At 37.9% G+C, this 23003-nt stretch overlaps 1 protein-coding gene across 4 annotated transcripts in view; it reads right to left on the bottom strand.

Moving 5' to 3' along the window:
• The window catches only part of BNC2 (basonuclin 2), a 436346-nt gene that overhangs the window by 125362 nt on the left and 287981 nt on the right, over positions 1-23003 (bottom strand). For all 4 annotated transcript variants that reach the window (XM_039240935.1, XM_039240932.1, XM_039240934.1 and 1 more), the window contains one exon: positions 731-966. In XM_039240935.1, coding sequence (XP_039096866.1) covers positions 731-966 — 236 coding nt within the window. The remainder of the gene's footprint in view (positions 1-730; positions 967-23003) is intronic.

The following is a 23003-nucleotide window of genomic DNA, read 5'->3' as shown; positions in this document are numbered from 1 at the left end:
GCAAAAAATGATGCAAAAAAATGCAGGGAGGTTGGGGACGGGGGTGGAAAGTGGAGGCTGCAAGCCTCTAGGAAAAGTCTAAAAAGACCCTTACCAGATTGGAAGTGCCACTGATACAAAGAAGGGGCTTGAGCTGGAAGAACAGGTGTAGTGAAAGCCAAATCTATAACGATGTCTGTGTATTTTGGAATGTGAGGGTTTTCTAGTTATAAAAGATAAGGGAGTTTACAGAGGTTACAGTTCTTCTTTTGATTCAGATGAAGAAGCAATAAATAGGGTACACAGACAACCCCTCAAAAAAAATCACCAAATGTACAAATTCAGTACCAGCTAAACCCAGATGAAATGCAATCTCAGATTTTCACATACCCATCACCCACCTCAAAGAGCCCTTCCTTTTAGTAGGGCTACAGTCAGATTTGGTGGAGAAGCAGGAAGCCCATGTTGTAGGGAGAGAGCGCTGCATTTAAAAGGATGCAAACAAAGCAACACTAGGCAACAGGCTACATTTTCCTTTCTAAAACCCATCACTGAGGCCCCATGCCAGCTTGCTGGGATACACTCTCTTCCTTCCAGTTCCCTGACAAGCCTGCTAAAAGGACCACTTTCATCCGAAGAGGGTGTGCATGCCCAGGCCTGCGAGGGGCAGGAAAGAGACCAGGTCTAGAAGGGTTCTTCCTCAGGCCCTCCTAAAGCTGCCCAGACACAAGCTTCATCGTCCTCCCCCTACCTGAAGGATGTACCCCCGGACGTAGTCCCGTAGAGTCCAGCCCAGGCCGTGCAAGATGTGCAACACCTCCTCCTGCTTCAGGACACTGAAGAGACGGTCTAGCAGGATCTTTAGCCGCACAGGCACCGCTTGTGTCCCGTAGAGCATCAGGCTGCTGATGTCGAACACCACGTTGGACTGCACAATCTCCACCTGGGTGGGGTGGTATAGGTGCTGCGTGCTGAGCTTATCCAAGGCTGTAGCAGTTCCACAAAAGTTCGGGAAAGGGAAAGGACAAAGAAAGCAGAAACAAGTCACTGGAAGTTATCAGGGCTCCATTTCTACAGATGGATCATAACCACAGATGTTGAAACAAAATTTTGCAATGTAAATAGTTCTCTTCCCACCCCCTCCCTGTTTTTTTTTTTTTTAATGGTTTATAAATTGCAGACAACAGCAAATGTAAAACCACATTTGACTTTCAGAAAGAGAGCCACTGAGGATGTTTCTAAATGACTGTGGCTGGCTCTAAAAACCTGACTAATTAATTTGCTAATTGAACTATGGCTCAGCCTGAGTTACCATGGTGTCCTCCGTCTCCCAAACAAAGACAGACCAACAAACAGTTCCCAACTCCTTCCATAAGAGCAGGCTCAACGATACCAGTTTTCTGAGTAAGATGCAGAAGTACCTGAACGGTTCAAGGAGAAAGAAGAGCATGTTCTGTAGACTGCAGGGGTAAAAGGTCTAATCTGAGGAAATAAGGAAAGTGTGACACCTGTGTAGAGGGATAGTAATTTAACTCAAGCTATATTAGCAAGCAAGGATTCTCCCAAGAAGTAGTTCTTCCAACCCTCCCTCTTGCTAGTCACCTGCTATAGACAGTTTAGTGTTCACTGGCATGTTCACAAAAAAGAAACTCAAATTGTAACTTAGTCACTTTTTATTAACAGCTCTGATATGGGTTTAGAATCAGATGAAAAAGGAGGGGCAGGAAATGATAAAAATCTAAATTGAAGAATTCCTGTGTATTTCAGGAGCATTATCTCAGTATAAAAACAGGATGACCATTCTCACAGTAAACAGTTGAGGCCTTTTTCTCTTCATATCTAAGAAGTTATATCTAGATCTAAAAGCCAAGATAAGGTCATACCTTCTAGTCCCCATCCTTATCTGAGTTCCTGGGAACCCTACTACAGATAATGTAATTACATTTTTCCTCAGTTTCTCTAAAGTGAACAATTAAGATAACATTGTCTCATCTACAAGGCTCAAAGAGATGCTGCAAAGATTAATGACATAACGAATGAGAGGTACTTTGAACTTGTTGAGAACACAAAAGCCTTAGATCAACTGTCAGAATTATACACATATGACCTTCTAGAGATTAGAAAAGATAAACACGTGAGCCTGAGAGATGGCCATCTCAACACATAAGTCAGGGAAATGGATATTGGACAATAACTAGGCTCAAATCCTAATTACACCTGAGAGTGCCCAAGATTTCTGCAAGTTCTAAACCACTGGCTGGTCTTTCTCTACCACTCTTCCCACCACCTGACCTCCTTACAGTATAGGCTCCTGTACATGTGCACTCGGAGCAACTCCTGTTTTAGTATGCCAGTATTTCTGCATATTAATGCAGGTACTTAAAAGTACATGCACACACACACTTTTTTTTTTTAGTATTTCAAATGTATTTTTTCCAGAGTTCCTCCTCCACTCTCGTTTCCTCCTGACTTATGGTCACCAGAGAGTTCATGTACTCTTGATAAATTGCTTTCTTACATCCACAGTGTAAAGGCCCTTATCATTTACCCGCTGGCTTCATTCAACACATTTACTCCCAGGAATACTTTGTCAAAGAGTTCGGGTTTCCTCATACTTCATTTCTTGCAGCTGATTTGTCTGATCTTTCCTATTCTAGTGGTTAAGTCAACTTTGAATAAATAGCTTTAAAAATTAATTTAACGTTTGGGAAAGATAAGGGATTCACAAGCCTAGGGATTGAAGTCTTCTCTCACTCCACAGGGCATTTAGACTGCAAAAATGCAGGAATGAGGTATTATTATCTCTGTTCTTCCTCAAATATAGCTTTACTACTCAGCCTTCTGATGAGTAAGCTGCTCTGCTTATGGAATCGAGTGACCAGGTCAGAGAAAATCTGCCCCTGTCCCCATCTCCCTTCATCAACCCTCCTGGCCTGCATCAAACACTTCTTCACCAAATACACTGCTATGACCACAACAAATATGAAACCAAGAGGGCTCAGTAGAGGGGAAATAAGATGACACCAAATCTCAATTTTTGTACCTATGTTTGGCACCTATAGCCATGAATTAAGTACATGCAGGTATGTGTACCTATTGTGTTCAAGGGCTGGGTGGAAAGTTGTCACCCTCTGCCTCCCACGCTTCAAAAAAGGGCTGGCAGTTTAAGATGAAAAGGACTAAACAGTTGAGGCTACAGAAACAAAAGTTGTTCAGAGAACTGAAAGAGCAAAACTGGAAAAATAAAGCAAAAACATTTCCCTAAATATGTTTTTGAGAACATCAGAAAGTGAGAATAATATTATAAGGAAATTATCGGATTTTTCTTCATGAATATGCCATATGTCAAGATGTAGGAATACCGTTATAAGTCACATAAGTATATGGTCAACATTTTCTGTAAAAGGCCAGACAGTAAATATTTTAGGTTTGTGGGTCATATGTTCTGTTTCACAAGTACTCATCTCTTCTGTTAAAGAGGAAGAGCAGGTGTGCCAATGTTCTAATAAAACTTTATTTACACAAACATATGGAGGATGGAAGGGTGGGCCAAGTATTTAAAGAAAGTCAATAGTAGATAAGGTGAAAAATCTGAGAGTGTGATTTAAACAGAAATTACCTAGGAGATGAGCCACAGATGAAGGCTTGAAAAATATTAAACTGCCCAGCTTTCAGATGTCAACTACAAATTTCACCATAAATAGATCTTCAAAGATCGGTCAAATTTCTTGAATGTATCAAAATTTTCTGCTTTATAAAACAAGTTGTCAACAACTTTTAGGGATGTCTTCTAGGTGGGCAATGGTTAAGTGACAAGTATTTAAGTGTCATAACAACAACAAACTAAGAACTGGATGTCTGTAGGAACTGGATATCTGCCCAATGTCATTATCTTCCTGTGTCTGACTGTGGAGGACTCAAGTCTGAGTCTTAGTGGGTTTAGGAACATGAGGTGTGTCAATGGGGATGAATGGGTGGTAAAACAAGAACTTGTTCAGGAGAATGAGTAAAAAAGATAAGTCATCTACCTTTATACTTTATGGGTCTAACCATCTTAAATCATCCTATACCAATGGTGTTCCCCAAATTCCATTTTCAAATGAAAATGAAACCTTTTTCTTTAATGTTTATTTATTTTTGAAAGAGAGAGAGAGAAAGAGAGAGGGAGGGAGGGAGGGAGGCAGAGTGTGAATGGGGGAGGGGCAGAGAGGGCAACACAGAATCCAAAGCAGGTTCCAAGCTCTGACACAGGGCTCAAACCCACAAACCATGAGATCACGACCTGAGCCGAATTCAGATGCTTAACTGACTGAGCCACCCAGATGCCCCTGAAATGAAATCTTAATACAAGCTGGATATAAAGATATATGAAAGGAAAGCTGCCTTTGGTGATGCTGGAGTGCGTATGGATTAGAGAGCTTCCAATCATTTGTTACTCTCTTCTTCCCTTCAACTCGTTTAATCATCTCAGTGGGATCCCTAGAGTTCCTTGGAAGCACAGTTTAAAAAAAACAAACCACTTTTCTATACAATAATATGATATCAACTGCTTTGTCTGCTTTGCATCTATTCTCCTTCATTCTAGGACCAGAAATGGGATTTCCCTTTGGGGAGCCACTCTTCTCCTATACTCGGTATCAATTATTTCATAGACTAGAATGTTCCTTAAGCCAGGCCAGGAAAACCAGGATATCCCAGGCCCCTGGCCACAGCACCTGGCTTAAGAATGGGCAACTGACCTAAGTCTCAACAGTGAGATTTAATGTAGGATTTTAGTTAGAACTTCTGGGAAGTCTTCTCTTTCCTAGACATTTGTAGCTAATATATTTGCTTAAGACTGAGAATCATATGGAAGACAGTCAGGCTGCAAGGTGGTCTGAGAAAGACCAAGCACTGATTAATACTGTTTGATATAGAAGATATGGATATGGCAGTGCTGAAGCTAGTATTATCCCTGGAGTTTTCAGCTACATGAGCCAAAAAAAGAAAAACAAAAAACCAACCAAACAACTCTGTCCCTCCCCTCCCCTTATATGTCTGCTTGAAGTACAATTCCATAATTTGTATCAAAAAGAGGCTAGATAAGACAACTACTTTTAGTGGTATTCATCCAGTTGAATACCATGTAATTTTAAAGCTGCTATCACTAGTTTAACTAGTTCAGCCCAAATTTCTCCAATTCACAATTCCAACTGTAATTCACAATTTCGCCAATGACTGGAATGAAGGTATCCTTAATGATTTCATATCTTATACAAATTTACAAAGGGTGATGGACACCAGTAACATTATTAAATAAATTTTATGTGGGGGGTAAAGGAAATGACTGTTTAAGTAGTAACTAAACGTAGGCATCTTTCTAGGGGGTTACAATGATCTACTTTAATCCTTTAAAAAACCAAACACACACACACACACACACACACACACACACACGCACACAGTATTACTATTACTGGCTATTCAGAGATCATAGGCTCAATGAGGTTAAGTAACTAAACTAAGGTCACATAGTTATTTCTCCCAAGAAAATTCTGTTTCTACTACATGTTCAGATAAACAGTAAGTCTAGAAACTTGCAAATCTTCATCATGTTGGAAGTCCCTAACTCCCAGTAATCTGGGCTTCTTGCCCATCACTCTGCTGAAGCAAGCATTTCAAAGGTCACCAACACCTGCCTTACTATGAAATCCAATAGCTTTTTCCCTTCATTATTCTCCATGATCTCTTCACAGCAACTGACCTTATTGATCACCACTCCTCCTATAATACTCTTCCCCTTCATTCGTGCATACATTCATTTATTCACCAGCACTTAATAACTTATCACCAAGGTAGGTGTTGTATGGAGATGCAAAAGTAATTTACGTTGTGGCCTCCACCTTCAAAAGTAGACAGATGCAATCAGCATAAATGCTATAGAAGAGATCTGATAAAGTACTGTAGGACACAGAAGAGAGAGCAACTCTGCCAGGAAGGCACTGTCTTGTAAGACAACTAGGAATTCAGCAAGTGAGAAAGGAGAACAATCTAGGTAGATGAACTAAGGAGGGCATTCTCAAACATTATGTACATCAGAAATCACCTCAAGGGCTTAGAGAACAAAGATTGCTGGACCATTGCCTCTAGAGTTTCTGATTGGGTCTGTGGTGGGGACCAAGGATTTGCATTTCTAGTCAGTCTCTACAGAACGCTGCTGGCCAGGGACCACACTCTGAGAACCACTGATATGTGTGAGAGAACTACCCAAAGAATGTATAATACCTGAGGCAAAATAGTTAGAAATAAGTACAAAAGAATCAGAGGGGCAATCAATGAGGCCTTCAAACTAAACGCCAAAAGCCGTAGAAAGCTTATAATTTTATTTCTTGTTAATAGGATACTTGTTAATAGGATAGAAAATACTAAACATTTTATAAGATTAAAATGATTTATAATTTTAGATACAAAATTTTGACAAGGGCCTAGAAATTTAACTAAAACAATAGCTTGAGGGACATGGCACATGGTCAGCAGTAACTAAACAGCCACTAAGGTGCTGAGCAAAACTCAGCCACAGAGCCACAAACCCCTCTAAAGAAGAGTAGAGAGAGAGATGGTCAGGGTTGGTTTGAAAACTTAACTACAGATGACTCTGACATATACCATTACACATGCCACACCAAAAATCAGAGTTAGGTGAAGGGATGGCCTAGAGTCAAGTGTACAGAGTAGAACATGTTTGCAATACTCCCCTGGGAGATGTCTTAACTTATTAGACCTCAAACTATAATGGGCCTACATGTGAGGAATGTAAAGGCCTTCCGAGAGGTATGCAGACAATGGAGACTCAATTTCCAGATCCTACAATCCTCTATTTGCTTTCCTAGAATTGACCCACTTGAGAAGAGGCCTGCATGCACATGCAGATTAGCCATTTACATTTCTCCTTTAAAAACTGTACTCTTCCTTCTTTACAAAATAATGGAGTATACTCTGACTGGACTTATAAAGTACACTGGCTCAGTGTGGAAAACTCTCCTGGGTGCTGAAATAAACGAGGCTTTGTGAAAGTTTCCTTTAATGATTAATAAAAGCACCAAGAACCTGGAAAAGGCGTGCTCTCTTCCTGATTATACCTATATGGGTAAAGGGTAGGTAGAACTTGAAACATAGGTCTATGTTGGAATATTCAGAATGTATGTAAAATGGGACTCACCTCTAACATTCCCACCTATTTTAATAATGAATCACTCTTTAGAAAATATCCTGTAAGAGCAAAGCCAAAATGTGAACATGGCTTTTGCCTCCCAACATATTCAAAGGTAAACCATTCTTCTCAATTAATTCTCATCCCTAGGAGGAGCAATCATCCCCTGGAAGAAAAGGCCCTGAGTATATGAGATACCTACTCTTGTAAATTCAGTCTGAATATTTTCCTAGAACTACAAAATTTGTAAGACACATTAGATAAAACATGTGAATAGAAATTTTGCCTGGTTTCTTTCAGAAACTATGCTGATCACTTAATAAGGTAGTTACAACCTATTTAATCAAATACTATCAAAATATTTCAGTTATGATTATTCATCATTTTCATCTGTTTTAAATAAAAATTTGAATATTTTATACATCCTGTTAATAGAGGTAAAATTTAATATAAATGATGATCTACATGCTAAAGCACTTACTTTTTAGCAGTATGGAACTTTTTCATAAGTACATAAAAACAGTTTGGCCATGAGATCTAGCCAAATTAATAAATGTTTTTAAAATACATGACTCTTAACCTAATTTGTTCTTATTATCCAACACCATATTGTGATACACACATGGAACCCCATTGTGAAAGTCTTAAGACCATGACTTTTTTTTCAGGACTTCTAATGTACTTTTCACTTCATAAAAACCTTAGGTTTATATTACATCATTACTAATTAAGTAATAAGAAATAGCATTTCTATTGTAAACTGAATACACATTTCATTAGCTCCACATTTCATTCTAGACTGTTTTAGTAATCTATCCTATGAAATTCAGTCTATAACATATTGATGTTTTAATAATTTTTCTCAAAATGCATATTAATATATTCAATTTATTTGAATTGAAATGTGAGTTCAATGTTTTCCAATGAAAATTAAATTAGATTTGGCAGCATGATTTGACCATGAGCACTGGTGAAAATTTTCATCAATCAACATAACTAAATCTGCAATGATAAATGTATTTCCTTTAAAAAAAAAAGCATATTGCAGAAACTATTTGAACTAATCCAGTATTTTAATTTCCTCAATCTTTTCTGTATATACTAGAATAAATAATATGCCTCTAAATGAAAGACTAATAGCTAAATTTATAAATAGGCATTTAATAAACATTAATAGGGTTAAAACTTTCAGAAACCGAGAAGGTGAATGACTATGACAACATCTGGGTAATAAGGTGGGGAATTTTCGTTTCTTTCCTTTTAACAGAACTAATTGATCACTGTGTAATTTCTGGCATATAATTTGAAATGACTTCTAAGAAGTGAATGACGATGGAATAAAGTTGCTAGTCCCATCTATTCATGTGAACAGGTATCTCAGTAGTTATATATCTGCAAAAAAGGAGAAATGATAGTGCACGTCTTCTCATTCTTATATGAAGTACTATTCATTTACTGATATGTAAACTAATCTGGGAAGAACAAAATTACATCCCCATCCACTTTATTGACAGGTGTATTTCTAACAAAAGTCTACTTTATGCTTAATAAATCATAAAAATTTGTAATATTTACATTGCTTCGGATCTTATCCTCTTGATCAAATTAAACAATAAGATTTTTATTTTTTTTTAAATGTTTTATTTATTTCTAGGAGAAAGAGAGAGAGAGACAGCATGAGCAGGGGAGGGTCAGAGAGAGAGAGAGAGGGAGTCACAGACTGAAACAGGCTCCAGGCTCTGAGCTGGCAGTCAGCACAGAGTCCGATGCGGGGCTTGAACCCACAAACCGCGAGATCATGACCTAAGTGAAAGTCGGACACTTAACCGACTAAGCCACCCAGGCGCCCCTAAGCAATAAGATTTCTAGTTACATTATTTTCTTAATTTTTTGTGGCAGACATGTATAAGTTGAATGATACAAGACTTATAGGGAACATATGAATGCATTTATAGTAAGGTGAACTGGGGGCAGCGAACTGGAAACAAGATTTAAGGGGATAAAAAAATAATAATTACTTAAAACAATGATTTAAAGTTCTCAATGTTAATGAGAGAGAGAGAGAGAGAGAGAGGAGAGAGATTGTCGTCCTCCCAATAAGGGACAGTTTCTTAAGGAGAGACTCCAAAAGTTCAAATCTCAGCTTTGGCACCTATTTGCTGTATGACCTTGGCCAGTTACTTATTATATGAAGATGTCAGAATGGCTCTTTATTTTAAAACTCTTTTTAGTGGCAAGCAAGCTAATAGCTTGAAGACCACTACCTTAATTCAAAGAAGCAAGTAAGGGAGAACACTGAATCAAAACCAAGCTAAAAAGTGTGGGGAAGAAAACAGATGCTCACAGAGATGAAGAGGCACAGATACAGGATGTTAATATTTGCTAGTTTGGGGGATTTGGAGGGGAAATCAATAGATATGCAGGGGAAGCATCAGGATTCTAAAGGAGCTGGCTCTGCAGCTGCCTGTCTATGATGAGTGACCTCTAGGAATCCAACCACTCTTACTCTGTACCTACTCTGAATCCTAACCTACCCAAGCTCCATGTCCTCAACTGTAAACATGCACTTCACCCTTAGTGCTGTGAGAAGTAGAACTAAGGAAACTAGGCTTGATAGAAAACCTTTTTGCTACTGTTGTTATTTTCTGATTGGATATGTCAAAGGTGCTCAATGAAAAAAAAAAAGCTGTAAATGAATGAAAACAACAAAACAATCATCTATAATCCCAGCATCTAGAGACTACTAATGTCCACATGTTGATATAGTTACATCTACTTCTTTCAGTCCATAATTTTTATATAGGTGAGGTCCACACAATGGATACAAATTTCTTTTTTTAAAAAATTTTTATTTTTATTTTTTTTTACAAATAGTTTATTGTCAAGTTGGTTTCCATGTAACACCCAGTGCTCATCCCCACAAGTGCCCTCTCCTCCATGTCCATTTCCCCCTTCCCCCCCACACCCATCAGTCCTCAGTTTGTTCTCAGTATTCAAGAGTCTTTCATGGTTTGCCTCTCTCCCTTTCCCCCACTATTTCCCGCCTTCTTCTCCCCCATGGTTCTCCGTTAAATTCCTCCTAGTCCTCCTATAAGTGCAAACATATGGTATCTGTCCTTCTCTGCCTGACTTATTTTGCTCAGCATAACACCCTCAAGGTCCATCCATGTTGCTACACATGGCCAGATTTCATTGTTTCTCATTGCCATGTAGTATCCCATCATATAGATAAACCACATCTTGATCCATTCATCCCTTGATGGACACTTAGGCTCTTTCCATGTTTTGGCTATTGTTGAGAGAGCTGCTATGAACATTAGGGTACATGTGCTCCTATGCATCAGCACTCCTTATGGATACAAATTTCTATCTTGCTAGTGTTGTTTTTCTCACTGAACATTACATATAACAAAAACATTCAAAATTATCTCAGGTTACTTAGTACCCATAAATTTTTCCATCACAGTTTCTCCTGGATCAATCCCTTCTCTCTGGCCTAACTTCTACCACTTTATCACAGACTTAAGATTCTCACACCTCCATTCCTGCAAGTAACTCCTGGTGGTCTGTCTATTTCTGTTCTCTCTGGACTAATACAACCTAAATACAACCCACAGGTTGGTCTTCTCTACCTTACTCCCCCTTTATACAATGTCCTTAATCTGGGCCAGAAGACCTTGGCCAGATCAATTTACTATCCATCCTAGTAACTGACACAGGCCTCTGTTCCATCCAAAATGAGCTATACGCTACCTTTCAAACATTCTTAGCACTTTAGTATTTGGTCACTAAATGAATATTTCTAGGCACTATGCTAAGTTTCAGAGATATAGTGAAGAGCAAAACAGGTATGATTCAAGCCCCCTTGAAGTTAATAGGCTAGGGGAAAACAGACATCATAAACATAGTCATTAATGCACAGAATTACAAACTAGGTATGTGACATGAGAACATGATTTAAATGGGTAGCATTAATTGGCTCTTCTAGGCAAAGTCAATTCTGCTAGCACATAAGAGAGAGTAACAGAATAGTACAAGATGGGGCTGGAGAGACAAGCATGGCTCCATCTGCTAAACTACATTTAAAATATTTTTATTTTCAATGCTGTTCCTTAAGTGCCTTTCTTCTCTCTTATTTACATCTCTGACTACATTTTTCTTTTAGCTTCAATTCAAGTTCTGTTTTCTTCTTCCATGAGGTCTGGAGAGGTCCCTTCATCTAAGAGCAAACCGTGTCAATAATGATGTGTGCCAAACAGGTACATCACAACCATATGCTGCCCATTTACTGGGTCACTTATGTGCCCATTTTATTACAAGAGCTTGATGTTAAGCAGCAACCATATCTGACACATAATCAACTCAAAGGTGTTCAGTCCTCTTATCGTTAAATGGATAAACACAGTTAAGTGAACATAGAATAGAAAAAGACCATTAGTGTATCTGCACCGAAAGGTTAAATGTATGATTCTACATTGCCGCCAAATTCTTCATTTCACCCATGTCCCTCACCTTTGATCTTTATACTCCTCTAGAGAACAGTTGGGGTAGGTAATTGCAGCAGTTTAGTTTAGGGAGTGAGGTGGGACTGCTAACTGAACAGGAATTGACCAAACCTTGCATAATCTATTCCCTTTCCTTGTACTTCAATCATTATTTGGGGGCATCCAATGGATTTCTAGGTAATAGCAAGATGAAATCTAGTATTGTTAAAGAAAATAAGCTTGATGACAGGGTGCACAGACTAGAACATAGTACAGACACTATGAAAATCACAGCACAGATCACTAGATTTGTGATCAATGTGCTAGATTTATGGTCTCATAGCTATAGGAAAAGGTATGGATGTTACAGACTTTGGACGGGGATCAGAGAATAGTCACACATTAAGACTGTAAGAATAGCATCTACAAAGCAAAGGCTATTTTTCTTTTCTAACAGGTCTAGAGAAAAAAAGCCAACAGATAAATTAATCTCTTTTTAGTATGTGGAATTTTATCTGGTAAAAGAAAAGGGCTTAACTGTACAATATAGCTACTAGTTAGAAAAAGAAAAGAAAATTCATACAAGAGTTTCTTAAACTGTGAATTAGGTTAACTGAGTAAGCGTAATTTTCCCGGATTCACCTAAAGTGCCAAACACCAAAGCTTAAACTGGTCATTTGCTAGCTATAAAACAAAGGACAAATTGAGGTCTGGGTATCATAATTTTAATAAACACTTTGATAGGAGAAGACCCCAAAATGACATAAGTCTGGATGAAGAAAATTCATTTCTGTTAAAAACAGAATGAACATAAGGAAACAGCCAGAATTTTTGTGGTTCATTAATGTAAATGTGTAAAGTAAATGCAAAATAAGTATAAAACGTAATGCAAAATATGTAATAAATATGAATATACACTTTAAACCATATTGCTAACTTAAAGAACAAAGTAATGTTCTTTCTAAAATTCTGTTTTCAAAAGTATAAAATAGTGCTGGGGGTGGGTGAAGAACTTGCATCTATCAAATGAAATGTGAATAACTATTTTTTATTTCAATTTTTAATAACAGGAATGACTCCCCAAACCCTCAAATAAATTAAAATAAATGTAAACCTGTAATTCTACAGACTTCACTTCTAATATTTTCTGTGAAGGTCACAGAAATAAGAACATATTCAGATAGTTTTTTTTTCTTAATGTAGGAGTATAAAAGTGCTTTTCACTGATCCTAGAAAATTGGCTCTCAGTGATAGTTTATAGTTCTTAGTTTTCCATAACTTTTTTAAACCTAACTTTCTTTAAAAGCCAGATTCAAGTGACTTAGGTGGTTTTCACAGGGATATGTTCGAACATTTCAGGCCCTGACGTCCAGTGGAATCCATGTAATAGCTGTTCAGACATGGCGGTGTGAAGCTTAGAGTCATTCAATAAGAAGTGAGCCAAGCGGAATAACTTTTCAAAGCCACCTACTTTGTAGAGGAAAACAATGAAAAATTTGTATGGAAACGACCTAAAAGGAAATCTTTTATTTAACTAATTTCCAGCTTTGCCCTGGATATTTTTAAATTTTTAAATACTAATTTGAAGCAATTTTACAAGTAAGGAAAAAAAAAGTAAAGAAACAGTCTTCCATTTTGGGTGAAAGCCAAGTGAGCCTTAAATTGGAAAGCTAATTTTTTCGAGAACCCGATGTCTCTTGCCTCAATTCCCCTTTGGATTCTAAATTATAACAGCATCAAGTGGTCAGCTTTTAGGAGGTCCAGGTCCTAGAACACGAAATTAATTTCTAATAGATTAACATTTAACACATGTTTTTTAAGGGATTATTTTTATGGAATTCTTTCCACAATTACTTTAAAAGTTCAGAAATAAAGTTGTTAGGGACACGATTTTATAAGAGCAATTTCTGGGGTCAGATTTTAAAGTGTTGATTACTTACAATATTGTTCCCTTTCCTACTTCAAATGCTCAAATACTCTGAATTTATGAGGGTGGGTGGCTCTTCATTCTTGCTAATATCACCAATAACTTCCAATTATATCACACTTTATAATATGCACACTATACCCAATATAATGATATGTCATTTCAATGTAGCTAGCCCATGAACTTGTACAGGTTTAATGGGATTTTGCGTATTTAGAATTTCATCATAAAGGGGCCCTTTGTAATCATTATAACATCAATCCTTTCTCATTATAAGACTCAGCTCTCTTACTAGGCGAGAGAGCATCAGGGCGCAAGGCAAAGGCTTAGCCTACCCATAGATCGTGAGCCAGACCCTAATAAAAGCCATAGCACTTGGAGAAAACATTAATAAATGGCAATGATGACATATTAAAAACATTTTAGTGAATCAGAATCGATGATGAAGGCAGACAATGACTGTTATTAAAAGAAGAATTGCTTATGACTTGAAGTAATATTTAGATCTGCAATTTTATTCACTACTTTTGGGGAAAAGAACTATATAATTGGGGAAAAGTTAAGTACAAAATAACTCATGTTCCATTTAAGTCACAACTTTCTAACTGTAACTGTCAAGGTTGAATTAATTAGGATACTTAATACTGAGGAGAGAGAAGGCTTGCTTCGAGAACTTTTTTTAAGGAAAGAAGAAAAGGAATGACATACAGCTGAAAGAGTTGATCCCCAAGCCTGGTGATAAAAACTATCAGTCCTTATGTGTGAAGGTTTTATTTTTTTCCTTGAACAAATAGTGTGTCAGTGTTTTTAAGTAAAACAAAACAAAAACCTACTGAGCCACCATAGACCCTGATTATACTACTATACCTTATATGCCTTATGTAAATGGCTCTTGATTTTTTTTCTTGTCCGTTAATACATGAGGGACAAGAATAAGAAGACTCTTATGGTTCATTATGAATGTGATGCTAATCTGTAGCAAGGGAAGGGGGGACAGGAGTAGTTCCAGTGAGGCTCCACTGTCCTATAGATTTTAATCATCCCTAGTTGACATTTTGCTTTGAGAGTATGTGGACATGCACACACAAACACCCACAATTATTCCAGGGTAAAATGTGAGCTCCACTTGAGATTATATAGTAATATTTCAAACTGATTGGCATTTCCCCCCTGTGGCCTTGTGCATAATAAAGTCTTCACAACAGACTTTGGAAATCATTAAAGTCTGACTGAGGCACACATAAAAGTAGACTGTCAACCCTTGGTTATTCAGAAGCTCACTCTCTTGGCTAGTAGATTAAACAAGTCCTTGGTTTTATTTCTTCTCCTCTTTCTTCCTTACATGGCCCACTTTTGGGGCATGTTTTTCCTCATTTACAGCAACTCCATCAGAAGGTGGTTAAGGGGGAAAAGAGAAAATTTAATCTACAAATGTGACAGTCAATCTAGGAAGAGATTTAGTAATTGAATGTACTTGCTACAACCAGGTTTCGGGATTATTATTTCTACTGTCACTGGTCTCTCCAATCTCTGGTCACCAAGGCTAGCTGAAAGTGGTCCACACAAACCTTGCTTTATTTAATTTACAGATTAATAAATTAAATGTACACTGACTACAAAACATAACTTGTTTCAAAAGTAACCATTGGGGGCACCTGGGTGGCTCAGTTGGTTAAGTGTCTGAGCTTAGTTCAGGTCATGATCTTGCGGTTTGTGGGTTTGAGCCCCGCTTAGGGGTCTGTGCTACAGACCCTGGAGCCTGCTTCAGATTCTGTATCTCCCTCTCTCTCTGACCCTCCCCTGCTCATGTTCTCTCTCTCAAAAATAAATAAAACATTAAAAAATTTTTAAAAAGTAACTATTGAAGTATATTACTTGAACAGATGATATTAAGTCCTTTTATTATACAAAAAGTGAACATTTCTGTAAGAGAGTAATTACCCTACTCCCAACTTATTATCTTTAAATACTTAATTTTCCTGAAGTAGCATATATGTATATAAGAATTTCACTAAGGAAACATTGTAAATGAAAGGCATATTTATCTTTGATAGAACATACACTTTAAACTCTATCACATGTAGTGAAAAAATATTTCAAAATTGAGAGAGAAAAAGTAATACAAAAAGCCAGCATCTGGTAGGAAATACCTGAAAGAAAGAAATGATTATATTCAGTCTTTTTTTTTGTTTTAAATAAACATCACCTTAGTGTCACAAGTATTTTTCCTTCCCTCTCCCAGTAAGTCAGTCTGAAATCTCATTCCAAATCTATAATCAATCTTTCTTTCTTTTTTTTTTTATTCCCCCACCATAATCCCTTAAAACTCTGGGCTATCACACACACTTCTGACACTGATGTGTGTTTTCTTCTGGATTGCTGGATTTGCTTAATGCATATATCAAGTATCAAACTGCTTTGCATCTGTGACTGGAGGGATAAAAGACCCTATATAAAGACTTGCTCATAAAAAGGGGGTTAAGAAGGGAGCCTTAGGAAAAGTCTAAACTAACCAATTGTTAAATTCATGAAGAGAAAATGTTAAGGGCTAGAGCAATCCTTGCTGATTTTTCCACTAACATGATCAATGTATGATTAAGCAGATCAGGAAACTTAAAGTTGCCATCCCATCCAAAAGTTACTGGTCAGCTGTTTGATGTGTATGAGTTATCAAGAAGCCAAATATCTTTCAGAGTCTGAGCCATCGGCAAAATGAAACTATTTTATATCATCACCAATGTTTAATAATAAGCCCAAACTCTCAGGAAAGAAGTCAAGTCTCCTGAAAAGATGTGAACAAAGAAAGAGGGGAAATAATGGTCAGCTCCTTGAATTCTGGTTACCAATATAATAATAATGGCTCTAACTTTTACATATAAGAAAAATTCTATTAATTAGTACTAAAACACATAATCATAAAAATATATCCAAATTTTAAAACGTAGCAACTTTTCATTTAGATTCTTTTACTGTATTTAAAAACCAGTACTAGAAATCACTTGCCAACTTCATTTAGTCTCTGACTGAGGCACACATATGTGATATCCTAATTTACAGCTTGCACGTACAGATGTTCACACTTAGTAAAAGGGCTTCTTAATAGCTTTTTTTAATTAAAAGTGTGTTGATAATAGGTGTTTTAAACATATCCAAACAACACAGCTGAACTGACAAATGCCTGTCTTCATGCCTCACCATGCCTCACATTGTGGCAAAATTTTATAAGAGAGAAAAGATTATGATTCAGTCACATGTATATAGGATAAATGTTACCCCAAAAACTTCCAAATGAAATCTTTCATTAATTTTTCTCTCTATGATCTGTTTCCAAGTAGAAAATGTTAGATTGCTACTAGGTTTATGTAGCCAAAAGCAGAATCACACAGCCGTTGCTTGCTGCCTGCAGTTTTTTTCCTTTGCAAAACTTTGAACCCCATCCAGCTTTGACACACTGCCTCTTCAGTTAATAACTATCAAGTTTCCCCTTGTCTCCTGTCTACTTTTCTTTGAGGCAATTGCGCACTCAGCACCCCGAGATAATAACACACATCTATAAGATAAAAGCAATGGCATTAATGTAATTGTCTGCCTCTCTCTCTTTAGCCTAATCTTTTTTTCCCTTCAGTTTTGACTGCCTGTGTGACACCTGTTTTTGTCTCCTCTGATCCTACGACAGGTTTTCCGCTGACAAGGTTTTTGCCTGACAGAGATTCTGCAGACAAGAACATAATAAAATATGAAGAACTGCTTGTCAGAGTTTCTGCCAATGCTCACATGAAATAAAGAAAAAATGACTTGATATATATATATATATATATATATATATAGGGGCCCTATGATGGTCGCTTTTGGCCTGTCAGAAAAAAGACCTCCCTGGCCAATTTCTCCAAGCCAAACAGGTGTTTTCTTTTATGTTAGAAGTTGATTTGTTTTTTAATTTTTACTGATAGTGGAAAACACGAACAGCCAAAGAGGGGAGGGGAGAATTTCTATCCATCAGATTTTTGCAGGCAAAGGAGTATTGAAGAACTACTAAATAAAAGTAGAAGATATTTCACTCAAAACTGTACCTTCTGAATAAGACCAAAATGCCAACATCTGTTAATGATCAAACAAATTGAACTTCTCTAAAATTTACTTCCTGGCTAGTCAGGCTGCTAAAACCTCCTACCTACCTTTCAGTTGTTTTGGTGTCTAAAGACAGAAGAAAACAGCAAAGGCAAGAACAGAAAGGCTGAAAAAGAGAAATGCAGAATCCAGACTAAAGGCAAGTGTCCGCAGCCGTGCTTACCACTTAGCATGGAAGAGGCTGCCAGAAAAGAAATGGCAATTAGGAGTCAGAGACTCTTAGATACACTTAGGAGTTTCCGCAAACCTTTGTTCCTGTGCTCTCATGTGGGCGATGCCGCAGTGGGTATCAGCACACAGAGATGAAGAAGGGCCCTTCCTGAGCTCCCGAGCTAGAAGAGGGATCAGTATTACACAGAAACAACCCTCTGGTCTCAGTGAAGTGCGCTGAGTGCTGAGCTCATTCAGAAGGGAACACTTAATTGCTCCTGGGGGCAAGGGGGGATCCCTCTTCCCTGAGGAGAAGGGCAGAGGGAAGACTGGACACGATCAATAGTGCAGCAAGTGTGAAAGCTGGAAGGACTGGGAAAGAGCTGACAGTGATGAGTACAGGGAGGACAAGAGCCTCAGGTTTCGGTTTTTAGGGTTCTCACGTCAATTCTAACTACTCTACCAGTAAACTACTTTAACCTAAGCTTCAGGCATCCAAATACATGATCTCATACTGATGGCCTGGAACAGCCATGTCTAATAGAAACAGAACTCAAGTCAGATCCTTTAATTTTTAGTCTCTTTTAAATAGTAAAAAATAAACAATGAAACTAATTTTTAAGAATTTATTTTACTTAACCCAGTACATTAAAAGTATTACCAATATATAGATAATATATGGACAATTCTTAATGTAACTTTTTACATTTTTTTAAGATGACATTTCCCAAATCCAGTGTATATGTTATATTTACAACATGTCTCAATTTGGACTAGCTGCATTTCAAGTGCTCACATCTGTAAGAGTGGCTTCTTAATTGGACAGCCAGGCCTAGAGTTACCTTTGCATTCCTTGGTGAATTGAATTTAAGGCCCAACAACATTGTCCTTTCATTTAGATGGGTTTGAGCCTGCATTTGTACTGTCACCTACCTGACCATACAAGCTGGTTCAAAGGCCTAAGAGGCCAAAATGGGGATCTCTCTGAGCTCCAGGGAGAGACAGACCTTACTACTGGGCCCCTGAACAGACACTGCTTATGACTCTACCTAGTTGTAACAGTGACACCTCAAAATGCTTTCTATATAGGGCTTTGGCTATATGCTCACTAACAGGTAACAAATGAATTCAAGAAGCTTTTGAAGAATTACAAACACCTACCCTCCTAGACGGCAAAACTGGTAAGGAATGGGATACATAAGCAACACTTTATGCCTCCCAGAATACAAGTCAGAATTCCTCTGAATTACCTTACTCACCTCATCTGGTGTTTAATAAAGGGTAGGGGGAGGGCTCATGCTTGGAAAAAGTCATCACTATGACACAACAGAAGGAAGAATGGTTGAGAGTACCAGCATGATCTTGCTGAGGCACACTGGGTCCTTATGCCCCAGCAAAATCTCCTCGTCCATCTGAACAGAGCATCCTAAGTAAAAGGAGAGGAGTGTTTCATTTATAACTCCTTCAATTTGTGTTCTGTTTAACCTGGTGAACTCCAGTTAATTAAGATGTTCCTATAAACAATTGAGCTTCCTGTAGGATCGTTAGCAAGATATAAAAATTTATGATGTAATAAAGTACAATAAAATGATAAAATGGTTAGCCCATAAGAGCACTTCACATGCAAGAAGATAGGTGTGAAAATGGGCAAAATTAGCCTGAAATCTGCCTAAAATTAATCTACTTCTTGTTTTTGAACTTTGAACAGATATTCTTATAATTCATTTTAACTGGTCTACACATCTCAAAATGTGACTTCTGAGAAAAAGTGTTCAAATAAGGGCTCAAATGACACTTTAGGGTAAATGAAAGGTATAGAACTGGCCTGGATTTACTGGGGAAAACAGCTTCACCTAGGGAACACTTGGCCCTATAGCCAAAGGAACTGGTAACCTAAACTTTGCCACTGGGCACTGAAGAAAATCTTCCCTAGAGGGGGAAAGAAGCTCGCATCACCTGTACCTTAAAAGTGAGGCTCTGGGATTATATCATTGGTATTAAGTCCACTCTTCTCTTTAATCTTCCTCAAAACCTCGCTGTGATATTTAAGTATATTTTTGTTATTATTTACATTTACAGATAAAAGAACTGAGGGACGGAGATGGGACCTGGCCACCATCTGGTAAAACCGACTTTTAGTTTAAACTATGCTAAAACATGTCTATCACACCCTAGAGGTGGAAGCTTTACTTCTAGAGGAGTTTAGAAATAACAACCAACACTATTAAGTAGATTATCTCATTTAATCCTAGGAAGAACTCTACAGACTAGGTGCCATCATTATCCACATATCACAGATGAGAAAACAGAGATTATGTAACTTGGCCGAAGTTCTGCTGATAGTAGGCGGTAGAGGCAGCACATGAACTTAAACAGAACTGCACTCTTCCCTAATTTTCTATCATGCCTCCCATTTATGATTCTGAAACTTCATATCCTGGGGTTCCAGCTCTGTATGTTTCAATCTCAAGATCCTCCCTAGAAACTCCTTCACAGTGGACTGGCACTGTATACTTTAGAGGCCAGGATTTACCAAACTCATCTTACGTTCCATCTGAGTAAGAAGAAGCTAGGGGAGAAAACAAAACAAAACAAAACTGTGGGGAGCTAACAGGCAGAGAGCCCAGGACTTTAAAGGGGAGGCACTGTTTGTGCTATGATTAAAAAAGAAAAATTTTAGGGAGTTCAAAGCACCATTCCAAAGGTAGGCAGACTGAGAAACAAATCAAAATAAGCAGCTCAGGGACACAATAAGAATATAGTTAATGCCATTAATCAGGCACCGAACCTTTGCAATGGTGAAGATGGCCTCCCTTTAAAGCTTATCAGCTGTGATCAGGGAGTAAAGGAGAAGAGCAGAAGAGGGCATGGTGCCCTCAGGTCAAGCAAAGAAGGCTCCTATGCCAGTCAGGAAAATGACCTTGTTTTTGCTCCTTAAAATAAAAATAACTGGAGAGATCGGTCAAGGACTTTGTCCATGGAGAGATCAGGACCCAGCTGCCTTACCAGGGCTAGGAGGCACCTAAAAGCCAATTTCCCTAATTAGAAAAGAATTTTGCAGCTAGGTAAACCAGGTTTCTGTATGCTAATCTGGAAGAACTAAGTCTACTTAGATTCTTTTAAACAGATACTACATTAGTCCTCACCTTTTCCAAACCAGCGTACCAGAGGAAGAGGACTATGGTGTTCCTACCCATGTGTTTCTAGGCAAAGCCCTGGAAGCATGAACACCTACATCTTCCCAAAGGATCAAGTTCTCACTTGCAAAGCTTGCCTTTACTTCCCTGTGCTAAGGACTCAAGCTAGTACCTTTCTTACACTTTTCATAAAATCCTAAACAAAACAGCCTCTTGCAACAAGTCTCTCCCAAAGCAAAATCCACTCTTACTGGGACAAGCTCCAGGTCAATTAAAGGGAGGTCCGAGCTTTCTTGTAGATTATTATCTGGGAGGATTACCTTTCCTTTGTCAGAAGAGACTGAGTTTTAATCACCCTCCTCTCTCAATCCTGAAAAATTTACGAATTATCATACAGAAACTGCTGCTGAGTTACTAGGAATAAGCATGATGTCACAGAAATGTCATGCTTTACTACTTACGATAAAAGACCTCTATTTGGGGGGGCACCTGGGTGGCTTAGTTGGTTAAGCGTCTGACTTTCGCTCAGGTCACGATCTCGCAGTTCGTGGGTTCGAGCCCCGCATCGGGCTTTGTGCTGACAGAGCCTGGAGCCTATTTCAGAGTCTGTATCTCCCTCTCTCTCTGACCCTCCCCTGCTCACGCTGTCTCTCTCTCTCCTAGAAATAAATAAAAATATTAAAAAAAAAAAAGACCTCTATTTGGGGAATGAAGGGGAGAAAACTAGGGAAGAAAGGAGGAAGAGGAAGGAAAAGTTACTATTACATTAGTTATACTGGGTTTTGGACTCAAGGAGAATATTACACAGTTACCAGTTGGGAATAAACTACTTCCAATGTTTAGACAATTCATAAGAAGAACACAGACTGGGACAAATAATAAAGACACGCAACTTTTCACAGGATAAAATGAAAAACTACTGCTTTTGATCCACTCTGCTTAAATTCTTATAAAGTACCAGGATGCCAACAAATCTGAGGAATTTGTAAGCAGAATGCTGCGATCTTATGATTCTAAATGTAAGACTGACATAATCAAAAGGTTTTTGATTACGGAATGTTCAGAACCTATGGCCCAGATTTAAGATTTAATTATGCAAATTAAGCCTCACTAGAATTTTTTTGAGGTGTATGCTTGCCAGCTTTAGCAAATAAAAATACATGACCACGCAGCTAAATCTGTAGATATACACTTATCCTAAAAAGAACTCCTCCACTGAAATTCAAATTTAATGGAAGGTCTTATATTTCTATTTGGGGAAAGGTCTCTATAAATATTCCCATTCTGATAGGATATACCAAGTAAAAAGCTGAGAATTCAAAGATGCTGAGAAAAAAGAAGAAAAGAAAAATTACTTCCAGTGAATTACAAAAAAGGTTTGAAATTAATGGATTATATGAATATTAAGTCCTACAGTACATTAAACCATAAAACTGGTTGCTATAGGACACTAAATTAACTTTATACTGCTCACCACCTCCTGTGGCACAGAACTGAGGAGCTGAAGGACACCTGGCACAGTACTTTACCTATGACAGATGCTTACTAAATATCTCTTCATGGATGATCCAGATGATGCAGGCCAAGCCTGCTCACATTACATTAAAAAAATCTGAATAGTCTGGATACAAGCAGGAAGGCAGCTGGCTTGATGACCAAATAATTAAAGTAATAATGTAGGACTATCTTCTCCTTGGATGAACTGCAGGTAGTAAAGAGAAATCACGTTCACAGAACATAATAAAGGAAAGGTTTCAAGAATTCTGGTGCAACAAGCATTCTCACAGACAGACCTTAGTCAAAGGAAGTAACACTAGTGTTAATTCAGATCACTTGGAAGTGAATGAAAATTCTAGCATTCATGCAGCTTGTTGGAATGGTGCATGCTCTTGGTTTAAATAAAAATATTCTATAAGGAAATAATTTGTGCTGAGAAAGCTGCTGTGGGGTTCATTAAGCTATGTAATATATTTTTTATTCATCAAGCTTCATCTCCTTGCCAAATGCTT

The sequence above is a fragment of the Hyaena hyaena genome, unplaced genomic scaffold, assembly GCF_003009895.1.
Source record: "Hyaena hyaena isolate Hyena2069 unplaced genomic scaffold, ASM300989v1 scaffold_185, whole genome shotgun sequence".
In the NCBI taxonomy this organism is placed as follows: Eukaryota; Metazoa; Chordata; class Mammalia; order Carnivora; family Hyaenidae; genus Hyaena; species Hyaena hyaena.
The sequence above is the reverse complement of the archived record's forward strand: the minus strand, read 5'-3'. Positions and strand labels throughout refer to the sequence as shown.